This window comes from Diadema setosum, chromosome 1 (assembly GCF_964275005.1).
Source record: "Diadema setosum chromosome 1, eeDiaSeto1, whole genome shotgun sequence".
Classification (NCBI taxonomy): Eukaryota; Metazoa; Echinodermata; class Echinoidea; order Diadematoida; family Diadematidae; genus Diadema; species Diadema setosum.
This window is the reverse complement of record NC_092685.1, coordinates 38,377,891-38,404,762: the sequence shown is the minus strand read 5'-3', so window position 1 is coordinate 38,404,762 and position 26,872 is coordinate 38,377,891. Positions and strand designations below refer to the sequence as shown.

Sequence of the window (26,872 nt, the reverse complement as noted above, 5' to 3'; positions counted from 1 at the left end):
TTTGAGTGAAACTTGATGGACAGAGTGTGAAGATCAATTCAGTAGAACTGACCTTCCTATTTCATGTCCCATGCTACCGGGTCTTCATAGAACATGACTTGTATGTGAAGAGGGAAGAAGGAAGAAGGATTACAGAAGAGTAGAAAGGAAGAACACGTGCAGAATGATACAAACACAAGTATTGCAAGTATGTCAATGATCAACTAGGAACTACAGAATGCATTGCCCTTGGAAATTCAATTTGGAGTCGGTTAATTAAGAATTATGTGAGTTTACAAGCTGGCTGCAGTATATGTTCTGGTATTTGCACAGTTCGACATCTAGTACCAGTACACAAAGATTGATAGAATATAGGTGGAAATTGTGACAGCGAGAAGACATTGTGACAAGCGCCTGTTGACTAGATGTAGAAGACAGCAGATTTGATAGATATAAATGCATATAGGGCACTTTAATGACATTCTGCACCTATTTTTTTTTTTTTTTTAAATCTCATTTCCCTTCCCACCCCAGCTTCTCTTTCCTGTTCTGTGCGGCTGTGCATATAGTGAAGTGCCAACAGTGGAGGTGTGTGTACACAGAGGTCCCAGCAGTAACGGTATGATAATACCTTGGGATATGATGTAATGGCCTGAAACACCCACTCACAGTAAATATTTGCTTTGACAAAAGGGTCTCATGAGCTTTCCGCATGAGGACGACGTCATAATCAAAGGTCAGAAAGAATGAGGCCAAAGTGCTGACCTGGGGGTGGGGGGGGGGGGGGGGGCATGTGGAGGCTCAAGTGCAACTTTTAGATGTCTGGCTTGCCCCGCCCTCCCTCACCTCCCCTCCCTTCATCTATAGGGTAGGGCTGGAGCAGGGAGGTGGGAAGAGACTCTTCCCACCTCCCTGGCTGGAGGCTTCCTGAAGTGATTTTGCCATATTGCAGGGCTGCACACTAACCCATTTTTTCTACTGGTTCGACCTGTCTGTCAGACCAGTAGGTACCCAGTTTTTCCATTTAAGTGATCCATTCCAGAAAAAGTTACTGGTCCAACAATGGTTTGTATTGGTTAGTGACTGTCGGACCAGTGCCAGTGTGAAGCATTGCATGTTGATATCCAGCTTCACTTTGACTTAAATTAAATTTTGATTTGTCCACATGTAACATATCTCTTACTTGCCTGACTTATTGTGTACCTCATGATAGTTTATATAGGCCCTACCATTATAAATATACAGATTGTATTCACTGAGTCTATTTTTTTTCATATCAGGACATCCTGACAGTTTCTTGAGTGGTTAAATTTGTAATTGATGAGCACAGGATGGAACGGAAAAACTGAAATATTTGGTGTATACAGTAATTATGTATGAATGTGTACTATGTGTGTGTGTTTGCTTGTTTTTTTATGTGGAATCCTGACTGAGCATGGACCATTGTATTTTTGTATCATTTTTCATAAATTGTATACATACTAATTGTGTTTCAAATGTCTTTCCTTACAAGCGGAGGCTTGCCCAATGTAGCAATACCTACTTCGCATTGTATGCAAACTGGATTATAAGTATTCATATGTATTCAATAAAAACAGATTTGTAATGAAGTACCTCACCAAAAGTTTGTGTGTGTGTGTTTGTGTGTGTGTGTGTGTGAAAAGGACACATATGAATAATTCATTAATACCCCTAGATGGAAACATTTTGAGAAAGGACAGTATCTCTCAATGAGGTGGATGTGGCCAATTCAGAATCATACTTGTTCATGGAGTGTATAGCAGGGATACCATGTGATAATATGATAATGCCAACTCACTGTACCAATGGAACATGTATCATTCATTTGGACCAGGCACCACGCAGCGGGAATGAGAAGGCGAAACCAAACCATGCAAGATAATTGCTTCTTCATGGTCGTGTCATTACTAGTTTTTGGCGAGTGCCCACTTCCGGAGGAGGAAAAAAAGACACACCAGGATGTGTGTGCTTGAGAGGAAACCATTTTTGCACTTAATATGTAGATTAATATTGCAAGACAGGTCAAATTCACAGGAACACATCAAAAATAGTTGAAGGATGTGGTGGAGAAAAAACAACAACGAACAACCCACACAGAACAGAACAGATATTTAAATGTTAACACTCATTTTGATTTTTTTTTTTTCATAATTTCTGTGCCTTCACAACTGAGACCACACATTTGTTCATAGAGTTTCTCTTTTTTTTTTTTTCATTTATTCAGAAGTTTGATCTTTTATATTGAAATCACATAGTGCTATCTCATCCTTGATTCATAAATATGCAGGGTAGGATGAATTTGTGGAATTATTTCCTTTCTTTTTTTGCGTGCTTGCTTAAAGTATCGTCAGTTGGTCTCCATTATATGTGACCCTACATCAGGAAGCCACCAAAATGTCACCAGACACTGTTTTTAGTTAAGGAAAGATTCTGAAAGAGCAGACTGTAAGTATTCTAATCAGGACTCAATACAAACGGACTTTCCTAACTTAGCTATTATGATAGAGAGTATTTGTACGTCCTCTTAAAAAGGATTACTGAGAATTGAGGCTTAGAAGTTTAGGATGTACCAGCATTCAAGTGCTTGATTTCACCTGGTGGTGCTCTGTAGACTGAATGACACAAAGAACAAGATGCTAAACTCCATAGTGATCAGTATGAAGGAATTATCAAATTAAGATGAAATTTGCATGTATACTCATTAGACATATTCAACGTATTACTAGTATACAAATCTTTCATGAAATAGCATCATCCTTTCAAAAGTGAAGTGAAGGGATTGTGCTCAGAATCTGTAAATCCAAGAAAGCCTCTATCAGACTTGGGGAAAAACTACATCATGCTCTTGAGAAAGTGAAAAAATCCCAACAATTCCCAATCTGTTTTATGATCCCAAATTTTAGAATCATGATAGAAAAGAATTGCTCTGTCAGAAGATTTGAAAAACTGGAAATTGACTAAGTTGACCCTTTTCACATATTTTGAGTCTTCACGTAAAAATTGAGTTGCATGACTTTTTGGTGGTATTGTGATGCATGGTCATATACATGTATATCTGCAGTGCAGTATGTGCAGCAAAATGTAGCAACATTGTGTTTTTTTTTATGGTGTGGACATGATATGAAAGCTGCCTACCAGATAAACACAGTCTTGATAAACCAGGTTTTGAAGCTTACAGTAGATGCAGTGAAGTGTGCATTCAAACATGCAAGGTAATAACACGAAAGCAATATACTTCAGAGAAATAATAGCAATCAAACTTCAGCAAACCTCAAGTTTTATAATTCTCACCAAGATTGATTTATTTCTTGTTAATTTCTGGGTTCAGGGTTGGCCTCCTTCTGGGTATTATGGTGACAAGTCACAAATGAAAGAATGAAGAGAGAAGAAGGTAGATAAACAGTGAAACTGAACTTGACTATTAAGAATTATAAACATCCTCAACGTTTCCTCCTCAAAAAAAGGAAAACAAAACAAAACAAAAAACAAAAAACATACAGTGCATACATAATTGTGTGGCATCTTATTTGTCATAAATGCCACATCTCCAGAATGAGCCAGATGGAGTTGCACCCCAAATCAACAGGCAATGCACATTTTAGAACATTCTCAGGGACTCACTTTGCATACCACTCCCTTTGTATGAAGTAACGTGCACAATGCATTTTGGTTCATGCTGACTAGCAAATGTGATTTACAAAGGAACGTGCTCGTATGGCAGCAAGAAACGAAAACCAAGGAAAATATAGAGAACACAATGAGGGAAGTTTTGGGGTCAAAGTGCATCGAGTACCTTTCCACATCCATTACTTGTTGACGGAGCTTATTCCTTTCTGCCCCCCCCCCCCTTTTGAGTATGTTATGTTACATATTATCAGTCCTAAATCTCATACACTCATACATGTATCTTTTTCTTTGTTTTTTTTTTTTTTCATGTTGTTTGTCTCCTTCCTATCCCACTCGGCTGTTGTCTAGCCATATAAAGCCACTATTCTTCGTTGTCTTTTAAATCCAGATATTATCCACTGATCATCTTAACTATCATGTATAAAAAAAGAAACCTTCCTAACTCCATTTCGATTATAAAAAATACTGACTTTAGATTGGAACTTTGCAGGTATTACTATGATTCCAAACAATATTTTTACATCGATTGACATCAACTTGACATTATTTTGCAGAATTGAAAAAGTAAAAATTAATGTTCTGAGAAGCAAGGTCTTGTCTCACCGCAGACAATATTCTCCTCTGTAATTCTAGAATACTTGTGACCAGTCATATATTGTGAAAGCTTTATAAAGTTATCAAACATCAAATATCAGCAGTTTCAAATTGACCAGACTCTAACCTTTTTAAATGATTGATTTAGTATGTTCCATTCTACATATATCTACCATTAAGCAAGAAATATTCACAGCATGAAATTATCTTGAGTTCTTGGAGCTGACAATCAGGGCATGAAATTTTCATGAATAGCCACTGGTATCCAATGCATTGTTGTAGTGTAGACAAGAACTTTTGTGTGCTTTTTTATTTTGTGAATCTTGGCTCTCACAAAAATTTGTGGTAAGAACTATGATAAGAAAGCTGGTCACTATAAATATAGTACTATAGGTTTGAGCAGGGAGGTGGAAAATCTGTCTTTTCCACCTCCCTAGTTTGAAGAAACTTGCTTTGGATGATTAAATGCAGTCCGGCATGCATGAGATGAGAAATTCAAATGCAGAGGGTTGATTCAAGACACAACAGCACTAATGTATTCTCAAAAACTTCTCTCTCTCCCTCCCCCCCCCCCCCCCATAAAAAGCCCCAAGTTCTTGCATGCAGGCAACATAGTTGTCAGGATGATGTGGTAATAGGTCAAATGTAAAATAATCTTTGTCACTTTGGCACATTTTAAGATAACCTTTGCCACCTGTTTTGGGCCATAGTGTCTGCAACCATGTCAAGATGATATGACATGTCACATTTGAAACTGTCTTCTTGTACAGTGTTGTTGATGATGTTTCATTCACTATTTTTGCTTTCTCTTCCCCTTGTCTCCCTCGCTTGCCAACATGCAGCCAGTGCCCTTCATCAGCTCCATCCATGGCGGGCCCATGAAGCCAGGCATGATGATCTTCATCAACGGCTTCGTGCCAGCAGGAGCAGACAGGTCAGTGAAGTTACCCCTACCCCCCCCCCCCACCTCCACCACCACTACCGAAGCCCCTTTCAAGCCTGCACTCATCAGTCAATCCATAGGCTTTAAGGGTGCATGTACATGTATGCTCAGTTTTATGAAGGCAGAAACACTGATTCAAAATGCCGTTCTCTGGGATACTGTTTGTGCTTACTTTTTTCGAGCCCTAGAAAGCCTGATTATGGCCCAAAAAGTTCAGCATAAACACACCTACTGTCTGCTGGAATATAGTGCTTGCCACACCCAACATTCTTCAGAGGCTTGTAGTCTCCTGAAGCATTCCATTATCCCGTCTCTCTCCTAGATGCTGTTCATCCGTTCATAATTGTCCCCGCCGAACGAGTTCGAGCAGGGGACTATGTAACAGGTTCCGTACGTGTGTGTGTCCGTGTGTCTGTCCGTCCGTGCGTCCGTGTGTGATCAAAATGTTCAAAATGCTACTTCTTCGCCATTTCTAACCCGATTTTGATTCTGTTTGCTTTATATGATAGCACTACATGGGAGCTTCAAAACTTCTACACAGAATGTCAGTTGTGACCTTTGACCTTGACCTTTGACCTATATTGTACATTTTGCTTCAAAATGCTACTCCTTCGCCATTTCTTACCCGATTTTGATTCTGTGTGCTTTATATGATAGCACTACATGGGAGCTTCAAAACTTCTACACAGAATTTCAGTTGTGACCTTTGACCTTGACCTTTGACCTATATTGTACATTTTGCTTCAAAATGCTACTCCTTCGCCATTTCTATCCCGATTTTGCTTCCGTTTGCTTTATATGATGGCACTAGGTGAGGGCTTCAAAACTTCTACACAGAATTTTGACCTTTGACTTCTTTGACCTTTGACCTTGATTTTTGACCTATATTGTGCATTGGCTACAAAATGCTACTCCTTCGCCATTTCTAACCCGATTTCGATTCCGTTTGCTTTATGTGATGGCACTAGGTGAGGGCTTCAAAACTTCTACACAGAATTTTGACCCTTGACTTCTTTGACCTTTGACCTTGATTTTTGACCTATATTGTACATTTTGCTACAAAATGCTACTCCTTCACCATTTGTAACCCGATTTCAATTCCGTTTGCTTTAAGTGATGGCACTAGGTGAGGGCTTCAAAACTTCTACACGGAATTTTGACCTTGGACTTCTTTGACCTTTGACCTTGATTTTTGACCTATATTGTACATTGGCTACAAAATGCTACTCCTTCGCCATTTCTAACCCGATTTCGATTCCGTTTGCTTTATGTGATGGCACTAGGTGAGGGCTTCAAAACTTCTACATAGAATTTTGACCTTTGACTTCTTTGACCTTTGACCTTGATTTTTGACCTGTATTGTACATTTTGCTACAAAATGCTACTCCTTCGCCATTTCTAACCTGATTTCAATTCCGTTTGCTTTATGTGATGGCACTAGGTTAGGGCTTCAAAACTCCTACACAGAATTTTGACCTTTGACTTCTTTGACCTCTGACCTTGATTTTTTACCTGTATTGTACATTTTGCTACAAAATGCTACTCCTTCGCCATTTCTAACCCGATTTCAATTCCGTTTGCTTTATGTGATGGCACTAGGTTAGGGCTTCAAAACTTCTACACAGAATTTTGACCTTGGACTTCTTTGACCTTTGACCTTGATTTTTGACCTGTATTGTACATTGGCTACAAAATGCTACTCCTTCGCCATTTCTAACCCGATTTCGATTCCGTTTGCTTTATGTGATGGCACTAGGTGAGGGCTTCAAAACTTCTACATAGAATTTTGACCTTTGACTTCTTTGACCTTTGACCTTGATCTTTTTACCTATATTGTACATTTTGCTACTAAATGCTACTTCCCGCGGGGACATATATTACGCACCGCGTAATTTCTACTTTTCCTTGTTCTTACTTTCTTTTGTTACTCCTTTGTTGTTAGTTGCCCCATTTTGCCCAGATTCCAACCTGCCAATGCTCTGTGTTCTTGGATTACGATGTGATTTACACAAAAAAAATATTCCTTCGGTGGAGAGGGAAACTACAAGTCATAATGGTAGTTCCAGACAGGCTATTTAAAGAGAGCATTCGTTTGATTCGGACGCTAAGAATCATGTCCCATGATTTATATTGTTGTTGTGAAGACCTGATGTGTATGTTGATATCTTGTGCCAAAGGAAATATTGATTGTGATAATAATGAAAGTGATAATGCATAAAACTAACTTTTTCATGCAGTGGTTTGTAGCAAGATGTTATTAGGTTTGTGACGGACTACTCATATGATAATAAGCCTACATGTGATACACTACATTATGCTGCAAAAGTAGCCTATATTTATGGGGTGATGTTCAGTGTTCCAAAGGTTCTGTAATCCCCCCCCAAAAAAAAAAAATAAATAAATAAATAAATAAATACATAAATAAATAGGTTTGTTATTTCCAAGGTTCATTATCCCATAACACACAAATTCTACATACCTAGATGTTCTTTAGTCTGAAAATGAAATGATATGTTGGTATCGTATCACCTCATAAGGTCTGTTATTCCGAAGGTTTGGTAATCAAAAAATAAGATAAGGTTCATAGTTCCAAAAATTAAATGTTTGTTATTCCAAATGTTGGTTAATGATTCTTAAAAAAAAAAAAGGTTTGTTACTCCCAAAATGAAAGGAAGGTGCATACTAACCAAATGTTCAGAGTCACAGACCTCATTTCATTTTCAAATTAACAAACTTTTTGAATAAGAGACTTTTTTTTTTCTCTAATTTTTGGGTAAATGACCCTTGGGAACAATGAACATTCAGAATGACAAACATTCTGATTATCTAATCTTATGGCATTTACAGCTTAGCGAACTTATGTAATAGCAAATCTTGGGGATAGCAAACTGTAACCATCTGTACAGGTTATCCAAAGTCCTAACAAGTGCCAAGAGCAACAGTGCAATGATAGTGATGTTCTAAATATGGCAACCAATTTTGTTCTGTGCTTGAAAATATTTTCCCTTTTCTGCAACTTGTGATGAGGTGAAATACATTGTCTCCATTGGTGGGTCCTTATGCAACAATTTACTCGAGCAAGCAAATTAACGAGGATATCGAAAGTCTGTCTTGACAAACAAACACATTTCATAGCCTTTGTGACGAGACGATACTTTGAGAGTAAACTAAACTTAGTTCCTGTTTACTCAAATTTCTGTTTGTACTTCATTCAATGACTTCATTGGCTGGACACAGCGTTGTAGAGAGTATTGGAACATATCTGAGGGGAGCTTGAGGTCAAAGGTTACTAACTGACAAAGACTTCTCTTTTTGCTAGTTGCTGGAAAATCAGAAATTTTTTGGATGCCAGAGATTTGTTGAATGAAAAAGCTGGCAGAAGTTCTTGCTACACTTTGCGTTGAATACCAGTGGCATTGGGGAAAATTTCATGCCACAAAAAAATAAAGCCATTGGCTCCAATTCACGGATATTTCATGCCGCAAATATTCCCTGTTTTACAATAACAGGTGCACCATTCGTAAACATAAATCACAACTATATTAAAGGGTGTATACAGTTCTGGTTGAGGTGAGGATTTAGCTTTTAACGTTTTGCGAGATATTCAGAAACCACTCTATGAGATGTCAAAGAGCATGCAATTCTAAGGGGTATCAAAAGTTTATTTGATGAAAATTGGTTTTGAAATGGCTGAGATATCCGAAAACAATGTGAAACAAAGAGATCCTAATAAAAGGCGTGGCCTGTCGCCTTTTATTATTATCACTTTTTTGGATATCTCAGCCATTTGAAAACCAGCTTTCATCAGATAAACGTTGAATCCTTCTTTAAATTACATGCTCTTTCATATTTCATAAGAAGTTTCTCATTATCTCACTTAGGAATGTTCAAAACATGAATCTCCGCCTCAACCAGTACTGTACAGTCCCTTTAACCTCCAAACTTCTTGCCAACTTCACTAACAAATATATTTGGGTAATCCTTTTGAATACTGGGTATCACTCGATGCAGTGAAGTAGCCCAAATGCATCGATCAATGACCCTTGCATGCATGTTAGTTCCTGTGACCCAATCTTTACTATTAGTGATGCAGTGGACCTGATAATTTAGTAATAATAAGCATTAAAAATGCAGAAACAAATGAAAGTTGTTTGTCGAGTCTGTATACTTATTAGATTTTATAAATACCATTAATCATTTCTTGGTTGTTGTTGTTTTTTTTTTTTTTCTTCACAGACATAATTGCCAGGCTTAGATATTTCATGGGCATTTCCATGTTTTTAAAGCAAAAAAAAAAATAAACAAAAGTCTTCCATAGCCCAGAGAGGTTTCCTTTAATGCTACAGGAATGTGGTAATAGACCAGTTTCCAAATGTATTCAAATTTATGAAGATTTCTCCGATACCAGACAGAAGTCACAACCAATCAGCAAAGCTCTGTTTGAAGAAGTTCTTGCAGACATTTTGCACTGATGGCTGGTCAATGAGCAAATGTCACAGTTACACTGGCCAAAGTTATTTGGCAACTGAATGATGCAGTGTTATTGGTGTGCAAGGTTAAATTATCTCCCAGTCATAGATAGTAATAATGACATTTACAGTTAAACCATCTACTGTGCAGACATGCTTAGCTTCAGCTCACTTTGCATGAGACTGTTAAGTGCTAGGGCCTTTGAAAGAGACTAATAAAGGTTGGCATATGCCCGGGGAAAGGTTGGCCTGTACCATCCACCCCCTCCCCCTTCTACTAAATTAAAAAAAAAGTAATTATTAAAGGCCTGTAGTTGTTACCACTGCATGATGATATGGCTTCATTATGTCCTTTTCAAAATAAAGTAACCTGGCCAGCCTAGTTCTTTTATACCTCCTTTCAGTAATTCATGCTTTTTCGGCCAGCTCCTTGCCTGCCCCAAGCAGAAAAAAAAAATTGTATTCAGTATTCATAGCAGAGCTGCACTTCTTTTACTCTGACTCATTCATAAACTCCGTCATATAAGGAATAACTGCCATGTTAACTGAACACGCCAAGTACAGAGCGAAAGTGCATTAGCTGGAATGATACGGACGATATATACGCATTCTTTATGCATGCAAAATGCTATTACGCGATTTGATTGCAAATACACATCAGGCTCGATAGGTCATGGTTTGATTTTGGTAGAAGTCATTGCAAAATGATTTCATTTTTTTTTTTTTTTTGTTGACAACACACAACACAGTTGCTTCCGTGCAGGCCAACAGTAGTTCAGTGGTATCGGAATGCACACTCCGGCAGCAGAAGCACAGCCAGGGAATTTTGGCCCGAGCCTGGCACAGGCCACTTTGTCCCGACCTATTCATAAGCTCAAAATTTTACAACTAGCTCGGGCCTGGCCTTAGCCGGAGAGTTACTGAAAGGGGTATAAGATTCCTGACCACACCCCCTCCCCCACCCATTCACCAAATTTTCTCCCCAACTACTCCTCAAAAGAGGGTTGTATTAAGTGTATGTGTATTTACATAATGTAGGTGTGTGTACATGGGTGTGTCATTAAAAAAAGTCTGTGTGTGTGTGTGTGCATGCATGTGTGTAGTCCTATGTGTGAACTTTGGGTACCAGGAGAAAAAAATTATAATACATGTGGGCGCAGGAAAATCACTTTTAGTTAAGGATAAATCCTGAACTAGTGTTTCGTGAAAGTGAACTAGATATACACTTCCTCCAAATTTTCAAGGTCAAATTTCTTGTAAGGTTAATGTAATGTGATCAAAAGTTATTGCTGGTACTTTAAAAAAATGTGTGATAAAGTAATGGTTCCCTTTCATGTGTAATGCATTATTAAAAGGGATTGTGCAGTTTTGGTTGAGACCTAACTTCAGGTTTTCTTCAGGTTTTTTTTTTTGGTGAGATAATGAGAAACCTCTCATGAAATATGAAAGAGCATGTAATTTTAAGAGGAATTCAGCATTTATTTGTTGAAAATCCTTTTTTATATGACTGAGATATCAAAAAAAAGTGCAATTCTGATAAAAGGTGGGACCCACCTTTTATTATGATAGCTTTGTTTTACTTTGTTTTTGGGTGTCTCAGCCATTCCAAAGCTGATTTTCATCAAATAAACTTTGAATTCCTCTTAGAATGGTATCCTCTGTAATATTTCAAAAGTGGTTTCTGGGTATCTCGCAGAAAGTTAAAAGCCCAATCCTCATCTCCACCAATACTATACTGTCCCTTTAAGCCTCCAGCCCCACCCCTCCCCCCCCCCCCCCACACACGCACACACACAAAACACATTGCCGCATTCGAGAATTTTTGTGAATCTTGGCAAAGTTTTCATTCAGAAACAGCCTTTTTTTGTGATGCTCAACATTGAAAGAGTGAATCTTGCATGTGCTTACCCCAAAGTCTTTCATCTATTTGTATGAAGCAGACCAACTTGTCTGTACACATCATTGTGACAAGCATGTGCCAATTCAAAATGTTTTTATGGGCAAAAAGAGAAACTCCCCTAGAAAACCATGGGTGACTTCAGCAATCTTAAGATCTATCAACAAAAAAACATTAGTTATACAAGGTATACAAGGCAGCAAACTTTGAAGGAATTCATGCCGCAAAGTATTAGAGATATAGAAATATTCTTGGAACTGTTTTGAAAATGCAAAGAGAGTGTATTACAGTAATTTATTTCATGAGCATAAGAATGATACAAACAAAACCTGGAAAACTGTAAATGAATTACTTAAAGGCGGGAATAGAAGTAAAAAGAACACTGAAGTGGGTAAATTGGTAATAAATACTGATGGTGTAGAAAGGATTATCACAACAGAAAAAGATATAGCTGAGACCTTCAATGACTTTTTCGTGAACGTTGGCCCAAAGTTAGGAGAAGTGATTCCAGCAGGAAGTGGCAATCATATGGAATATCTCTCACTGAGAAATGAAAAATCATTACCGTATTTTGGGCACCAGTTACACCTTGGGAAATCTGCAATTACTTCCAGGCATTGGGTAAAAGGAAAGCACATGGTTTTGACAATATACCAATATGTTTGTTAAAGGACTCAGCGCATCTAATTTCTGAACCACTGACTTATATCTTCAATTTGTCACTGGAAAATGGAGTTTTCCCAGATGCTCTGAAAATAGCAAAAGTTACTCCAATTTACAAGAAAGGTTCTAGGGAAGAACCGGGCAATTACAGACCAATTTCAGTATTGCCAATAATTGCAAAGATTTTTGAAAAAATTGTCAACAAGCGGTTGGTGGATTTTTTGGACTCATACAGTATTCTGTACAAACATCAGTACGGTTTTCGTAAAAAGTACAGTACTAAGCTCTCTGTAATCAACCTTGTGAATTCACTTCTAAAGTCTATCTATGAAGGTAAACACACTATTAGTGTATTCATTGATTTTCAAAAGGCCTTCGACACAATAAACCACAAGATCCTCTTAAGCAAATTGAGTTTTTATGGCATTCGTGGCAAACCTTTACAATGGTTTCGGAGTTATCTTGCGAATCGATCACAAGTAATATGTTACAAGGAAACAGTCAGCGGTCCGAATACCTTACAGTGTGGTGTACCACAAGGATCAGTTCTTGGGCCAACGCTTTTCTTAATGTACATAAACGACCTACCAAATTCAACTTCTTTTTTTAATTTCAGACTATTTGCTGACGATTCAAATATATTTCATACATTCAATGTTGGCCAGAGGGAAGTTGACATGGGGATTATCAATCTGCATTTAGGGAAAATTCAAGACTGGTGCAATTCTAATAAAGTGACAATTAATTTGAAAAAGACAAATTATATGATTATTAAAAGTAAAAAATGGGAAGTTACTGTGAAAGGAATAATGAAACTATCAGATGATGTCATTAGTAGAGTGAATGAGGCATCTTTTGTTGGACTATGCATTGATAGTCATTTGACTTGGAAAAGTCACATACAAGCTGTAAATAAATGTGTAAGACGGAAGGTTGGTATTCTTTTTAAATTACGACACTGTGTCCCCCAACATACATTTATTCCCCTGTACAAATTTTTTATCCAGTCCGACATTACATATGGAATTGAAGTGTGGGGTAGTACATGCAAATCTTATTTAAACTGCCTTCGTCTTAGTCAGAAAATGGCCATGTGAGCTATCACTTTCAGTCCACTCAGAACACCTTCTGATCCCCTGTTCCAAAAACTGGGAGTAATGGACATATTTGAACTGCATAAACTTTACATCTGTACATTTATATTTGATTTGTCAAAGGGAAATATGCCACATGATCTAGTAGAATATTGTCAAAATATTCAACATTCTTATTCAACAAGAGGCAAAAAAGAAGGCTTGCTTTATCTACCAAAATGTAAAACTATGGCCAACTCTCACTTTCTTAGGAGTTAAATAGGAGTTAAATTGTGGAATGCTTTGCCAAAAGATTTAAGGAGAATTATGGTGTAATACTAGGAAAAGTTTCCGAAGTAATTTAGCAAAACACATTAAATCTGTATAGACAGTAGTACTACAAATCAATATTATAACAATATTTTATTGTTTTATATTTTAATATTTAATTTTTGGTTATAACAATATTTTTTATGTATTATATTTGTTCAGTATGTAACATGTGTTAAAGGACCAACACCTACTAGCACCTGTGCTACCTCTTGGTTCTTGTAGCAACCTCATTGTGTACATTATTGCCATATTGTAGTTCTTTTTTTTTTTGATAAATAGTTTTTGATTACATAATCATTTATCCATTATATATTATAGATTACATTTGATATGTTTGTAGATCATTTAGACAGTTATGTTTGCTATGTAACAATGTTGATGTATAATCATGTATTCAAACTTTCTTGTACATAAATGAACATGTTGTTGTTAAATAAACTCAAACTCAAACTCAGTTGTTTGTGTGAAAGTACTTCTTCATTCTCTGTGTGTTGGAATGCAGTATACATGAGTTTAAAGGCCTGACCTGGAAACAAGGAAGAAATGAATCTGTGACAATACACCAAATGCATAATCCAGTCTGAACTGTTTGTATTAGTGTGTATTTTGACTTTAAAAAGCAGGCGGATGTTATGCCAGCACAAAATGATGTGTGTGTACGTTTTGAAGCTCAGCCTACAATATGATATGTGTGTGACTGATACTATACATGTGTGGAAATTATACTATAAGTACAAGACCAGTTCCAAACATCACAGTATTAGATTCCTCATTGAAGGATAAGTTTACCTTGATATACATGTATATGTTGATTGAGAGCAGCAATATTTGTAGAATACGTCAGTGAAAGTTTAAGGAAATTCAGACAATCCGTTCAAAAGTTATGAATTTTTGAAGTTTTAGTGCCGCCATCAACTAAACGAGAAGACTTCTACAGCTTTTTATGACTCATGTGCAGAACAATGAACAAAAAATATGAACAGATAATTAAACATTTTTTTTTTGACTGCACAGGAACATTAAAAATTCATAAGTTTTGAGCGGATTGTCTGATTTTCCTCAAACTTTCACTGATGTGTTCTATGGATATTGCTGCATTCACTCAATGCACATGTATATATGTGACCGTGCATCACAAAACCAACACAAAGTCACATGCACTGATTTTATGTTAGGACTGAAAATAGGTGAAATGGGTTAACCCAGCCAGTCTTGAGTATTTCTGTAAAAGCAAATCTTCTTCTACATTATTCTCAAGTTAGGAATCATAAAACGAACAGGATCTTGTGTTTTTAGCAGTTTTTCTCGATTACTTTGTGGTAGGATAGTGTGATACGGTGTTTCTCTTAGAGTCCTGTTTTCATTTCTTAAAAAACCCTCTCCATACTCTTCACTTTCAACCCTGATAACTTTGAAAAAGAATGTTTCTTCTGCTTTGAAAGTTGATGTTAATCATTTACAGAATGTAATTAATCTGATAATCCCTTCATTGTTGTTGCTCCAATGATTAACATCCTGTTTTTTGTTCCATTCATCGCACAGCTAGCACAAATAGACCTCATACTTTAGAGCCTCTTTACTCAGTTCACACTTTCCAGAATGTGTGATTTCTTTCCAATGTTAGGATAGGTTAGGAGAGTCCATTTGAATTGAGTTATACTTCATTTTAAATCTCAAAGTCTGCTCGTTAGGAATCTGAATGTTGGTTTTGTGATGCAGGGTCACATATGAAGGTAAACTTGTCCTACAAGGCAGAGGAGAGGATAATGTTATTGAAGCACAAAATAATAGCAATGTAAATATAATTTAAAAATCCACATCAAAATCATAACTTATGTGAAGTGGACTATATATAGATAGTTGTGACTTGGTATGTTTACATTTGTCTGTAAATGGCTTCTTGTGTCTGGCATTCTTCATGCAATCTTTATGTAGTAACTATTCCGTATGACTGTCCAGATTTGGTATTCTATGTTGATGTGGTATGTGTTTTTGCTTTCAGTACTTGTATCGACCAAGAAGCTTCAAACACACGCTCCTTGGATTCACATGATGTTTCCTCAAAACTAACATTCCTTCAGACGGCTATATAGTGCTCAGAAACAAATTTGTGGAACTGCAACTTTGTTTTAAAAATCAGAAAATATTCATAGGCTTTTAAATACTCTTGCAATGTATATTTTAATGGTGGATAACTTGGATCATGACTGTGTCTTGTCATGTTTGTGGTGCTCAGGTTCCACGTCAACCTGCAGTGTGGCACCAGCGTCCAGCCGCGGGCCGACATCGCCCTCCACTTCAACCCTCGCTTCGGCGCCAACACGGTGGTGCGCAACGCCCTGAAGAAGGGGCAGTGGGGAGCAGAGGAGAGGGGTCAGCAGTACTTTCCCTTTGCCTACAACCAGAACTTTGAGATCATCATCCTGTGCGAGGCCAAGCAATTCAAGGTAGGCCTATGATCCTGAGCCTGGCCCACAAGCCACTCAAAATAAAATATGTATATTAAACACAACCATCATTATTACCTCCACCAAGGGAGGAGGTTATGTTTTCGTTACTGTTGGTTTGTTCGTTTGTTTGTCCGTGTGCAAAATAACTGAAAAAGTAGTGAACGGATTTGGATGATACTTACAGGAAAGGTTGAGAATGACACAGGTACCAAATGATTAAATTTTGGTAGTGATCTGATAATTTTGGGGGAATTTATGAAGGATTTTTGATATTTTGACAGGGAGGGTCAGTGAACTTGGGAGTTCACTAAGCTATGCATTTTTGAGGTTTTCAAATACGCACTAAAGTGCGTGCTCTAGTTTCTGCTAGGGTGAGGCGCGCCGTGCAGCTGCAGCTGAGGGTTTATGACATAACAGAGGCTTCTATATTGGAAAATTGGGCAATTTTTCAGCATGTATAACTATGGGTGGAAATCACTAATTTCTATGGAAGAGCCCAAAGAACTTTTCCCCAGTGGTGGAGAGGAGAAAAATCTCTTTGGGAAGAACAAGATCATTGGTGGAAAGTAGCTGCTTGGCGGAGGTCTGTGCTCTCAGAGTGCTTTTCTAATTATTAAACTGAAATTGGTGTTAAACTTTTGATCTCAATACATGATATTTGCCTTCGGAATTTTCAGCTGTTGATGCTACAGCCTTCATTCCGGAGGTAAGTATCATGTATTGAGATCAAAAGTTTAACACCAATTTCAGGTGAATTTCCAGTACAGATGAGCTTGTACTCTAATATCGTTGTTATTATACCCCCGCCAAACGAAGTTTGAAGGGGGTATATAGGAATCAGCGGACGGTCGGTCGGGCGGTCGGGCGGTCGGTCCGTTGCAAATCTTGCGTCGCGAACTACTTCCTCAGTTTTCAACCGATTCCCATAAAACTTGGCACAGATGTGTGCCTTGGGTTGTAGATGTGCAAGACATATTTTTTGACAGTACCCAAAAGTACGTTGCCATGGTAACGGCATATTATGGGCAAAAATGGGTACAAATCTTGCGTCGCGAACTACTTCCTCAGTTTTCAACCGATTCCCATAAAACTTGGCACAGATGTGTGCCTTGGGTTGTAGATGTGCAAGACGTATTTTTTGACAGTACCCAAAAGTACGTTGCCATGGTAACGGCATATTATGGGCAAAAATGGGTACAAATCTTGCGTCGCGAACTCCTCCCACAGTTTTTGATCAATTTTTATGAAATTAGGTAGAGATGTTCATCTGAATATGTTAATGCGCAAGACACATATTTCCGCAGTGGCAAAAAGTGCGTTGCCATGGTAACGGCATGTTATTGGTAAAATATAGGGCAAACTGCTTCATGGCAAAACTGCTTCATCAGTGTTCTTCCAATTCTCATGGAATTCATATTGAATGTTTGTCTTAGGATATAGGTCAGCATGACACATTTCTTGACAGTGACAAAAAGTATGTTGCCATGGTAATAGCTCACATATTATGAGCCAAAATGATGGAAAATTTTGTGTTGCAAACTACTTCCTCAGTTTTTGCCCAATTTCCATGAAACTTGGTACAGATGTGTGCCTTTGGTTGTAGATGTGCAAGACGCATTTTTTGACAGTACCCGAAAGTACGTTGCCATGGTAACAGCATATTAATGGCAGAAGATCAAGGAAAGATCTTGCGGATTTAACTACTTCCTCAGTTTTTTGACCAAAGCTTATGAAATGTTGTTTGGCGGGGGTATAACCAGTCGCTGTAGCGACATTTCTAGTGATTATTATTATCGTAACCATCTTAGTCGATCAAACAGACTATGTGCTGTGCACCGACACAACCTTGTTGACACATTGTAATGGAAATAAAATAGCAACACCAACGTTTGAGTTTTAGCAGTTGTATGTGATAGGGAGAATTACATGTAAATATGTATTTCTTAAGTTTGAATGTGATGTATGGAACACTAGCGGGTGTTATTGATATCACAAAAATTATGTGAAAAATTTGACTTGATTTGTGTCCGATCAGGTGGCAGTGAACGGCCAGCACTTCACCGAGTTCAACCATCGCGTGGTTCGGCTCCAGCGCATTGACACCATTGCCATCGATGGAAAGGTCCACCTCTACTCTGTCAGGTTCCAAGGCGGCAACGAATCAGCTCCTGCAGGGGTAAGGATGTTTGTCTGTGTGTCTGTGTGTGTTGTAGTGAATTTGTGACAGTTTGTAAGTGATATTTGCATTTGTAATTATAAGTGAACTTATCAATTAAAACAGACTAATGATGAAATTATGACATTAAAATATGTGATATGAGCGAGAAAATTTTACTCTAATTTGTCACATATGGTATTTTACTTCAGTCAAACCTTTCTCAGTTAACATCTTCATTACATTTATATTCAAACCAGGTTTACTAAGTCATTGAAACAAAATAGGAACTCATACCAGATAACATGTTTTGATACATCAGAACATGAAAATGATTGAAGGTATAGCAGGGCTGCACACTGACCCTTCTTTTCTACTGGTCTGACCTTTCTGTAGGACTGGTAGGTACCCAGTTTTTCCATTTTTTACTGGTCAGGGACCATCGGACCAGTACCAGTTTGCAGCGTTAGGTACAGAGAAGCTAATTGTGTGTAATACGGAATACTGATGAAGCAGCATAATCATATTGTTAGTATACAGAATTATTTTAAGAAGTTTACAGAATGCTTATTAAAACAACAAATAATATTTCATAATGCAAAGAAAAAAACATAATACCATGCTGAATACAGATTTACTCTTCAATACAGTTACAAATGCAATGAAAGGGTATAAATTGTTGCATAAACTCATAGGCCAAACAGTATGATATGCCTTTTCAGTTGCAGGAAAATTGAGATTATTTATTACTTATGATTTGTGTACATACACAAAATTTATTATTAAAAAAAATCCAAATATATTTATGAAAATAAGAATATTGATTCCAAAGCTTGTGTTGCTTAATGATCCCTGGTAGTATGTCCAAATAGAAAATTGATATGAAAGTTGTACATTAGATTTAATAGTTTAATAAAACATTATGCATTATGGCATGGTTAAATGCTTGAAGTGGATAGCATTCACCACTCCATTGCGGCTTTGATTCAGCATGCGGTTATAGTAGGTTTTGTTATGTTTGTTTTTGAGCTGAAGTAAATAGTCTTTAGAAACTAACCACTTGTTCTCCACTGTTTTGATTGATAGTTTTCCCCACCGCAAATGATAATAGTCCTGTGAATTTTATGTTACAGAAAGCTGTTAAAGAGCCATACTCATTGACAAGGGATGTGATGAAACAAGAAGTGTTGGGCAAACTGAATAAACACAATTTTCTTTAATAGCGGTTAAAGCTAAGGCATAGTTCTCAGAAGGGCTTAAAGTTCATCTTCCACCATTGGAATTTGTGTGCAATATATCAAAAGGCTCTACCAAGAAACTTGTTTGGTTGCCTTGATTTGCCAGGATAATGCATTGTTTTGGATTATTTTGAGATCAAGAGTGTCAAATAATGGAAGTCGTTGTACCCAACTCTTATTCGTGAAGTGCCCTCCCTGTTCACCAATGGGTAGGTAGAACGTTACCAGTACATGATGATCAAAACATGCCCTAGCAGTAGTATTGAATAGCATGCTATTCACTCTCGTGTGATCGATACTGCTATGGCCCAATATTTAATATTTTAATTGATGTTAACGATTGTAAAACATAATGTAACTAGTATGATCGGAATGCTTTGAGATTGTAATACTTCTGGCTTACCTTTTTGTGTAATATTTAGAATATCTTTAGATAAAAGTCATGTTATCACAGCATTATTTCACCCATTTCTTATTTATATGTCTCCATTATAGAGCAAACATTGGCAATTTCTGGAGTCATATGGTGACTATGTTTTACCTTTAACATGTGTAGACATTGTACCATCTTGATAGTTGAGCAAATGCTTGTGCTCATAGTGTCATTAGCAACACAACATCTGTTGCTTAATTAGCAAGTTATCTAATTAGGGGAACATGCTGAATCAAAGCCAAGCTATGCTTCTCAAAGACATTAGCAAAATTCAATTCTCTGCATGCAAGTGCAGTGCACAGTAGACAAGCCGTCCATGCTAGTGGTGTCAGTCCATTTGTGTTGTATATTGATGTTGCTATTAGAGCTTGGTTCTTAAAAGAGAGACTCTATTTTCTCTCAGAGTGCAACAAAGGATTTTGGGGAGAGATCTGGCATCAGGCAAAAAGGGATTGACTCCAAGTTCACGCCATGGAAGGAAATCACAAATGCGTGCTGAGTAAAAAAAAACAGAACGAACGATTTCAACATGGCAGCAGATTCTTGTGTTGAACAATGATTCTTCCTCACTGGAGAGAGAACAGAAAATGATGATGATGAATAGGGCAGGACTAATATGAAGATTGCGAATGCCATAACCCAGTTTTCCTGTTGTAGCTGGTTCTCCCTTCAGAGCAGACATTCTGTTCAATGCAGATTCATTATCCTTCTTTTGTCGCTGTTTTACATTGAGCTTCTCAAATATTTTTTTTTCTTCTCCTGACAGTATGTTGCACCTGGTGGCAGCATCGTCAACCCAGTAAGTAGTCCTTTTTCCTCAATCAGATTTCAACAAAGTTGAGGGAACGTAATAATGATCACATTTATTTTAATGCTGTCTGTAGTGTGTTGACAACCGTAATGAAATTCAGTACTTCACCGTAATGTCCATCTGCAAGGAACATGCAGTCCCGTGACCATTTTTTCCCCAAAAGGACTTTTTCACCTCCTCTTTTCTGAGGACATTCTTGTGTCAAAATTTGGGCAAGTGAGATTGATCCAGTCCATGTTTACCATTTGAATCCACACATTCTCCCTTGCTGTGAGGAGGTGTGCTGTGCATACAACATTTGCCATGGATAGTTGTGAAGCAGATAAAATGTGCAAGAATTATTGCAAATATCAGTACATTGTACATGATGTTAGGTATGGTAGAAATTTTCTGCTTATTTTCATAATTATCATGTCTTGTATATGCTGTCCTTTTAGATTGCTTTGTGTAATTCTCATTTAATTTATTGATGCAAGTGATAGAGTCTCCTCATGATTGAAATTGCAGGGATTTTTAAGGAGATATAAAGTGTTGAGATGGTGTTATATCAGTATTTCTTTGCACAAAATGTTATGAATAAAATTACAACTTCAGCAGTGAATACATTGCATTAGCTATAAAGAATGAGAACCTGTGAATGTGGGGGGGGGGGATTTTTCTTGTGTGTGTGAGGATCGAGCTTGCTGAAGTTAAATGTTCAGGATATCAGGTGTCTCGACAAGTTTCCTGACTGATACAGTATAACTCAGCTCGTAATGAGTTTTCACAAATATGCCAAGTTTCTGTACTGGAATGGGGTTCACTGATGATGAGTTCTACTGAGCAAGTGATGGTAGAGTTTCTGGTGTCCTTTATAGACTTTTTTTGTCTCCACCTGTGCAGTTTGATCAATGAATACAGCAGGATGAGGCCAAAGATGTTGAAAAGATGTTGAATTGATATTCTCTCTACATGCATTTCTTCTTTCCCCTCTTGTGTTTCTGCTGCTCACATTCAGCCCTTGCCTTACACAGGCCCCATCTCAAATGGCATGTCTCCTGGACGTATGATCTTTGTCAGCGGAAAGGTCAACCCCAACCCAGATAGGTTAGTATAGAACGCAAGCTGAGCACAGTATGAGGGAGAGATATTTTCCTTCCTGGTTTGTTTTGTCTGCTGTTTTTTGTCTGTGTTTGTTTCAGATATTTAGTTAGCTTTGCTTGAACTTTACTTTTGTGTCCATTTGAAATTGTATGGTGTTTTTTTTTTTTTTGGGGGGGGGGGGTTGGCAGGGTAAGATTTTTGGGGAAAGGTGGATAGTTTTGGATGCGTAAGTTTAGATCATGTGATTTGAGATACATGGATGGCTTTCAACTGCTCTGTGGAAGTGATTGAAATCTGCCTTCAGTGTGTTCAAAATCTGATGCTTCTCATTTGTTGGGTTCTCTTTTAAATAAATCTGTAATGGACATGGATTTTGGTTAAAGAAAGCGGCCAACTGGATGATATGATAGCTCACACATTTACCAAGATTTCTGGTTTGAAATTGTAATATTTACATTAAAAATCACTTCTGTGCCTTCAAGACGATGTGGGGAATGAAATATCAGTAGCTCTTTGAAGAATCTTGTAAATGGCTTGTTTTGTGTGGACGTGCTGATGCTGTGAGATTTTCTTCCAATAAAATGAAGAGAAACAAGTGACTTGACAGAGAAATTTGAGTATAAATCAGTAAGCTCTGTAGGATTGTGTTCTTTAAGCTTGTACTCTTGTGATAATAATGTGGATACATAGGTAGATGGGCAGATAAAATACTGGACAGATTGACAAATTGATATACAGATATACATACTTTGCAAATTGAATAGATAGATGAAAGGAATTATAATGATATATACCTTTACAGAAAAAGCTAACGGAAAGAGAGTGATTTCAAGTTTTAGTTTTCTTCATGAGTAGATGAATAGACACAATGTGAGTCATCGTCGTCTTCTGCTCCCGAAAATTGGGGTCTATTATCTGCTTTTCGTAGGATAGAATAAATGAATATTGAGAGAAATTGACTCTTCATTGTCATTCCCCCCCCCCCCTCTTTTTCGGACAGGTTCCACATCAACCTGCAGTGTGGCGTCGGGACCAATCCCCGCCCCAACATCGCCCTCCACTTTAATCCCCGCTTCCAGGCCCAGGCCGTGGTGCGCAACACCCTGCAGAATCAGAAGTGGGGTAGTGAGGAGAAGACCGCCCCCTACTTCCCCTTTGCTCCTAACGGATTCTTTGAGGTGGGTCGATCTGCACTTGAACCCTCTTTGATTTGTTCACCATTTAACGTATCTGGGCCCTGTTTTATGAAGAGTTAAAATTGATTATATAGTTGATTTCAACTGTAAGTCTATGGCAGCCTGTGTGGTAAGGAAATTTCAAATCAATTTTATCTCTTAACTAGAAATGTCGCTATGGCGACTGGTATGCCTCCGCCATAATGCATGGTTCTCCTAATAGGTCTATAGTACATGTGCACAATGTGTGATTACATTTTCACAAAATTGGCAAAATATTAAAATTACAAGTTTGTCACAAATGTGTTGAATGTTCACCTTCCTCGACCTAGGTTTAATTGGATGAATAGGAGAGCATGTATTTGGAGATTTAAGGACTTTAACTTGACTTTGACCCATTCATAAATGCATTGAGTAATTTTCAAGGTATGGAGAAAAAGTGCAATTTCTGTATTGAATAGTAAATTGTTGCCATTTTCATCTGGCCTTTGACCCTAAAATTCATATTAAGATAATCACTGTCGGGCAGAACATGCGTAGATATGTAGTAAGTTTCAAGATAACTCGAGTCACTTCCTAGATATGGAGGAAAAAGTTAGTTCAGCACTTTCACTTGATCTTTGACCTTTTGACCTTTGAGGCAAAAGAAAAAAAGAGAAAAAAAAAACTTCCCAGAGAATCTCTATTGGGTTATACATGCATACACCAAGTGTAAAAAAAAAAAAAAATCCTGCTGGCATTGCATAAATATGAGGGAAATAGTAAAATTTTGAAGTGTTGCCCTTGACCTTTGACCCCTGACCTTTGACCCCATGAACCCAAATTTCTCTAGATACTCACTGCCAGTCAGTACATGTATATATACTATGTTCCATGAAGATACCTTGAACAATTTCCAAGGTACAGAGAAAAAAAGTGAAATTTTAATATTTTACTTGACCTTTTGACCTTTGACCTTTGACCTCATGACCCCAAACTTTCACCAGAGAATCTTAATTGGGTAATACATGTATACACTAAGTTTCAAGAAAATATCTTCAGGCAATGCATAGATATGGAGGAAATAGTGAAATTTTATGTATTTAACCTTGACCTTTTGACCTTTGACCTTGAGCATGTGCACCCAAAAGTTGATAGGCACAACTTCACCCCCTAATACACATACATGCCAAGTTTCATTAAGATACCTCAAAAGGTTTTTTAGTTACGCTGTCCACAAAATTCATTACGGACGGACGCAAGGATGGACGGACAACCCGAAAACATAATGCCTCTGGCAGCACTTCGTGGCGGAGGCATAATAAAACAAGGCCCTGTTCCTGTCTTAAACATTTGCTGATCCGTACAAATGCCCTGAATTTAACTGTCAGTCAATAGGGATCAAACTACTCCATATGCCATATATTTTGCTGCAGTTTTATTTTTGTGATAACTGCCTCCCATAACATAAAAGTAGCACACAATCATCTCAATGGTAGGAGATTGCAAACTTTTCCCTTAAAAAGGGATAGACCCTCATTCAGTAACTTTCGTCCTCAATTGCAATTTTAACCTCTTGCAAAATCTCAATTTGCGAAATATAATTTGTACTGTTTTTGTGAAGTATACGGCACACACAGTATTTTCCAATTCCTATGGTTTTATGAAGGCCTTAGTTGCCACCTTGGTAAGTTTTTAAATGAAAACTTTATTCTATGGTCAAGTTTTTTTCCCCTCGTTTGCTTGGTTTTGTTTTTTTTTCTTTGTTCTTGTTTGGAAATTACCTGAATGCCAATAAAATGTGGTAGTGTAAGGGCATCTAAAGGCCCATAACTGCCACTCATGTCTTAGCTGACTTTGATGCAGAGAAGTGTAGAAACCAGAGATAGGAAAATTTTTAATTTAAACTGGACATAGATTGAAATTGTGAAGTTCTATGGTGTCCCGTTGAATAGCATTAAAATCTTTTCTGCAGTTCCGTTCCTAAGATGTACTGAAGAAGAATTATTGTATCCAGTGCATCAGATGATTATAAGTGCTTGTAAAATATCCACAAAATAAACCATTAGCAGGGGGGTTACAGTTGGTGACCTAAAGCTTTATGTTTGTGAAAAGAAATGGTCACACCATTTGTATGTACATTGTGAATGTGTGAAAATATGAAAGAGAATTTTTTGTTTTCACTTCAATGCAATTGTAGATCATCATCCTCTGTGAGCCCCAGGGTTACAAGGTGGCCGTCAACGGACAGCACTTTATCGAATACAACCACCGCATCCCGTTCGCCCATGTCAACACCTTGCTCATAGAGGGCGCCGTCACCATCCATCAGATCCGCTTCCAGTAGACTGCTGTAGCGGCGGCAGCGGCGGCAGTGGAAGAAGCTGCTCGGGCGTCACGACGAGGCTCTGACATCTACACAGAAACCGATTCCTGTTGCTGTGTTGTGGCTTAAAATCACTGGCCGTAAAAAAGATATTCATCAAATGAGTTTTGCAAGAATTATTGTGCTCACACACTTGTTTACATTACCTTCCCAAAACGCATAATCATTTTAATAGTCCTTTTCAGCTTCATCGTAGCTTCACTGTCAATACTGAGGAGCAGCTTTGTGTTGCATTTACTCTATCTACTTAAACGTTTTGATCCTGTAGTTTTCATACATAGTGAAATAGAAGTTGTGTATGCAAGCATTTTGTTCTTTTTTTTTTTTTTAATAGGTGTACAATATATAAATGAACAGAAGGATTAGTCAAAATCCCAAACAGGCTGGTAATGCCAGAGGAATGAAAGACATGAATCAAATCATAGTCACTGAGGCTTTTAAAGTCTTGTCCCTTCGTATGTGGCAGTGGAAGGATGTGGAAGACAAAGTGCCACCAAATTTTTTTAAGTAATTAACAATTTTGCAGCTGCTTGGTACGAATAGAGCTATGATTGAAGATACGAGTCAGGAAACCTGCCACAAATCAGGCGATTTAGATACTGTTTGGAAAAGTACTTTCATTTGTATGGCAGTAGATGCAGAAATTGCTGGGAGGAATTGATTTTCTAAGACTCGTTGATGTTTTCGCAGACAACTACTGTCGTACAGGAGATGTGATATGCTGGGAGTCTTTGTCATAGCTGAAACTAGTCTTCAACATTCTGCTTTCGTGGTAGTATAGGAGGAGCGACATTATGTCCTTACGATGAATATATTTTCTTTCGGAGATTGTACTATGAAATGAATATATTTCATTCGCAATATAATATTATCCCTCTTTCTCTGTCTCTCTCCATATCATTCTCTTTCTCTCTCTCGTACTTACTCTCAGAAGTATTGGGATTCATAGTTATTAGTCGGTTGAATCCAAACCTACCAGTTTTTTGCATGATTTAATAGTAGCAAGTATGTGAGAAGGAGGCTATTTGTTGGACATTATCAGTTGGTTTAGGAGCCATTTTGGAGTGTGATCATCTTGAATTGACTAACCCAGTGAAAGGAGGACACACGACAGAGCAAGCAGATCAAACTCTTTGATACTATTGTCTTTCTACCATCCAAACCTGTGCCAACTCGTGCTTTGAAAAAAGAAAAGAATAAAGTCTAATTTTTTTTTAATCATGGAAACTTCTTAGTGGAGCAGATCCTAAGAGCTCACCATATTTTATCTATGTATAGTGTTCAGATGGTAAATTCAAGCCTCATTCGTTCATATTCATAAATGTGACACCCAAATTTGTACTTTCAGTTGTGACTAGCTAAGGCTTACTACAATCATGTCAACATTTCAACAAGAGTTTGAATATGATTTTACAGATCCACACTGAAATGCTAGTCCTGTCAATGTGTACTTCATTTTTTGTGGAGTTGATGTGCAACTCATCTAGAAAAGTACTAGGGAAATTTATATCTGTGGAAGTCGCATATATATCTTAGAATAAACAATTACTTTTGTAACCTAAA

At 37.6% G+C, this 26,872-nt stretch overlaps 1 protein-coding gene across 1 annotated transcript in view; it reads left to right on the top strand.

Moving 5' to 3' along the window:
- LOC140235954 (galectin-8-like) overlaps positions 1–26,872 on the top strand; it is a 39,740-nt gene extending 12,868 nt beyond the window's left edge. Inside the window, exons 3-9 of the mRNA XM_072315953.1 lie at positions 5,064–5,155; positions 15,836–16,046; positions 18,085–18,225; positions 20,642–20,674; positions 21,684–21,772; positions 22,770–22,947; positions 25,124–26,872. Coding sequence (XP_072172054.1) covers positions 5,064–5,155; positions 15,836–16,046; positions 18,085–18,225; positions 20,642–20,674; positions 21,684–21,772; positions 22,770–22,947; positions 25,124–25,270 — 891 coding nt within the window. The 3' untranslated portion in view covers positions 25,271–26,872. The remainder of the gene's footprint in view (positions 1–5,063; positions 5,156–15,835; positions 16,047–18,084; positions 18,226–20,641; positions 20,675–21,683; positions 21,773–22,769; positions 22,948–25,123) is intronic.